This window comes from Verticillium alfalfae, genomic scaffold, assembly GCF_000150825.1.
Source record: "Verticillium alfalfae VaMs.102 supercont1.2 genomic scaffold, whole genome shotgun sequence".
NCBI classification, from domain to species: Eukaryota; Fungi; Ascomycota; class Sordariomycetes; order Glomerellales; family Plectosphaerellaceae; genus Verticillium; species Verticillium alfalfae.
The window spans coordinates 2,843,159-2,846,499 of NW_003315037.1; the positions used below are offsets into that span (position 1 = coordinate 2,843,159).

Consider the following 3,341-nt stretch of genomic DNA (forward strand, 5'->3'; position numbering starts at 1 on the left):
GAGCTGCTGGCGTGGAACACAGGCGGCCCTCGTCGCTCTCGACGAGCACGCGCGGCCCGCGAAGATGGTGATCTGCCGGTACGACGGGTCCTCGAGGTCGTGGTCCGCCACCCACACCCAGCAGTTCTCCATCAGCAGGCCCGCCGCCGGCCGCGTGATGTGCATGCTGCCCCAGGCCGCGAAGCACGACGGCTCGATGGCCACCGTCCGGTTCGGGTACGTCGGGCACTGCTCGAGCAGGAGATCCGTGCCGGCGAAGCCGCCGACGCGGATGTGCACGTCCCACATGCCCGACGCCTCGCCGGCGACCGAGTGGAGGTTGTACTCGAGAATCTTGGCGCCGGGCGCCGGTCCGCGCGTCGACAGGATCATGTCCGACCACTCGATGCTGCCCTTGTCGCCGGCGTTGGCCACCTGTACGACGGGGTGCGGCTTGTTCATGTCGCTGTAGCGCGGGCCGCCGCCGAGGATCGTCGACGATAGCGCCTCGCCGACGATGCGGGCACCGGCGGGAATGAAGACCGTGTCGGTCACGTAGTAGGCGCCAGCGTCCACAAAGGCGACGAGACCGCTGGCTGCCGTGTGGGCAAAGAGCTTGTTGAGGGCGGCCGTATCGTCGGTGCTGCCGTCGCCCTTGGCGCCAAAGGTACGGGCCGATACGAACGCCGCAACAGGGTACTCGTCGTAGTGCGGCTTCGAGCGCTCATAGTACTTGCCCTCGCCGTCGAGGAGCACGGCGGGCGGCGCGGGGAAGTAGGCAGGCGAGTTGCCAGTGAAGACCTCGGGGCCGAAAGGGTCGTAGACGTGGCCCATGGCGAATCCGGCGTTCGTAACAGTTTGCGCCCCGTCGGTACCAGGGATGATGATACCCTGGGGTCCGGTGAGAATCTCGGCCACCGACTCGAAGAGGACGTTGTACATGACGAGCGTGCCAGCTGCGGAGCTACTCGTCGTGTTAGACGCGCGGGCCGTGGAGATGGCCGTCTCAACCTGGCGGAACTCGCTGTCGAGCAGTGTGATCGAGGCCGTCCCATTGTCGACCATGCGGATGCCGGTGCCGCAGTTGTCGATGTGGATGCTCTTGTAGGTCCAGCCCCAGTTCCAGAGCTGGTTGATGGCGACCTGGGCATTGGAGATTTTCCAGTTGCGCGCCGTGTACTGCTGGTTGCCGAGGTTGGCGGCGTACTGGCCGCCCTCGAATGTGAGGTCATTGAGCAGACCGCCGGATCCCTCCTCGATGAAGAGACCGACGTGCTTGCTCTGGGCGCCCTCGGCGAGCTTGAACACACAGTTCGTGATGGCAGTGGCCTGCGAAGACGGCCAGTGGATGCCAAAGGCGGCCTTTTCGGCGGGAATGGCCGTCGTGTCCAGAACGAGGTTCCGAATCTGGCGGAAGAAGGTGTTGGTGGCACCATAGGCTAGACCGTTGGCACCATATTGGTTTCCATCAATGAGACCGAGCGTCGACTCGGTGGGAAAGTTGGAGGCGGCCTTGATGACGGGCCGATCCGTCGGGTCGCCGATGAGCTGCGTGTAGTAGTAATCAATGATGGATCCATTGATGAGATAGGTGCTTTTCGTCTGTCAGTCTCCTAACCAGGCCATGTTTTGTCTCTCCTTTTTCCCTCCCCTTCGATGAAACTCACCCAGGTGGGAAGTAGACGGTGGCCGGCGACGTCGTCTCTTGCTTGCAGACGCCGGGAGCGCATCGCACACCGAAGCTAATGGCCTTGTTAATGGCAGCCGTGTCGTCCGTCACGCCATCGCCAACGGCACCAAAGTCCCGAATGTTGCGGAAGACCTGGTAGTCCGGGTCCTCGTGGTACGGAGAGAGGCCTTGGTGGGCAATCTCCTCCATCCAATAGCCCTGGACGGCGCTGGCAGCTGCCAGGAGAAAAGCCGCCGAGACACGCATCTTGAGCCTCGATCGCTCTGACTTTGGGATCTGGCGAATCTGGCGGGGGGGGGGTCGAAGAAGGGCCGACAGGGGTGACCGCGGTCTTCAGATGAGGGCGGCGGTAGAGGGGCCGAAAAAGAGTGTATGGGTGAGATGTCAATCTCGACCCTGTAGTTTGGGTTTGAAAGAGTGTAACGATCCCAACGAGGAACCTGACGTTGATGAAGCTATCTACTACCTACCTCTGTCATACAAGGAGAGCAACGCGAATTCCGTCCACAGCATGAGACAAGCAGCTGAAGGAGGAGGAAGCGAGAAGCACTGCCAAGGGACGGCTCTCGCAAGCGGGATCTGGTGGCTAGGGCTGGACTTATCTAGAGGAAAAAAGCAACGACATGTGCCGTGGTTCAGCTCCCGACAGCTGATCCAAACTCGTTGAACACGAGCTGCCGCACAAGGAATTTCCCCGCGATCATCGGCTGGTGAAGCCTCCATTAGGATTGACCGTGCCGGACGCGAGGCCGAGTGGTAGCATTGGCGACGGGTCGCCGGGGTAAGACCGTGAACTCTGAAAGGGGTAAAGTGACGATCTGTATTGGTCCCCTTGCAGAGAGAAGCATGGGGGTGCCACTGGGTCAGAATGCTAAGAGGTGGAAAGGCTGTGCTGATGCGTCGAATAGGGGAATGATCCGCTTCAATGAAATGAGCCTAATTGGTGGTGTGGTGCCTCGACACCTAGTTGCCAAGCACATGGAGGGCGGGGGAGAGAGGTCTAGATGGGATGAACAGGGCCGATTTGCAGCACTTTGCAAAGGGTCAGGGTCTTTGCCAAAGGTCATCATCGACTGACAACCGATCACAAGACGTTGTCAGAGGTGCGTAGCTGTTGGTGAGCTGATCGTTGGAAAAAAATACTTGTTCCCTGGTAACCCTGAGTTGATGGCAAGGCAAGGAAGCGAGTCAGCTGTGAAATGATTGACTGTATCTGTAACATGCGGGTAAACCTTAGCATAGGACCAGGGGTGAGCCTCAACTCCGTCCAAGCCGGCGGCTGTGGGTTCGCCAGGCCATGAAGCCTTGATATGTAGGTAGGTAGACATGCAGTCTGCATTCCACGCGTGTTGTGGTGTCTTGTCTCGTCGCGCTCTGTCTTTCATCAGAGGGTAAGATCGTCGCTGTCAGCGCGCTTCAGGGTCCCGACAACGTGGTTTCTCCGGTGCTTGTGGCACGTAAATCCACCTCGTCATTCGTCCTTGTGGCTGGCGGCCTGTCGGCCATGCATGGTAATACAGAAATGTAGAATTTTTGTTGGCCCCCCATGTTGAACGCGGGGTTGTGCGTTGGGTTTCTCCCCAGATGAATGAAGCCGCCATAGTGGCCCCTACCCCCCTAAACGCCGTCCATGCTTCCTCTATCGTACCAGTAATTGACTATCCGTCACCAA

At 59.7% G+C, this 3,341-nt stretch overlaps 1 protein-coding gene across 1 annotated transcript in view; it reads right to left on the minus strand.

Annotated features, from left to right (window-relative positions):
- The window catches only part of VDBG_02343 (glucan 1,3-beta-glucosidase), a gene marked incomplete at both ends in the record, with an annotated part of 2,488 nt that extends 573 nt beyond the window's left edge, over nt 1-1,915 (minus strand). The window contains 2 exons of the mRNA XM_003008109.1: nt 21-1,573; nt 1,647-1,915. Of these exons, the coding sequence (XP_003008155.1) occupies nt 21-1,573; nt 1,647-1,915 (1,822 nt within the window). The remainder of the gene's footprint in view (nt 1-20; nt 1,574-1,646) is intronic.
- Between the last annotated feature and the right edge of the window lie 1,426 nt (nt 1,916-3,341).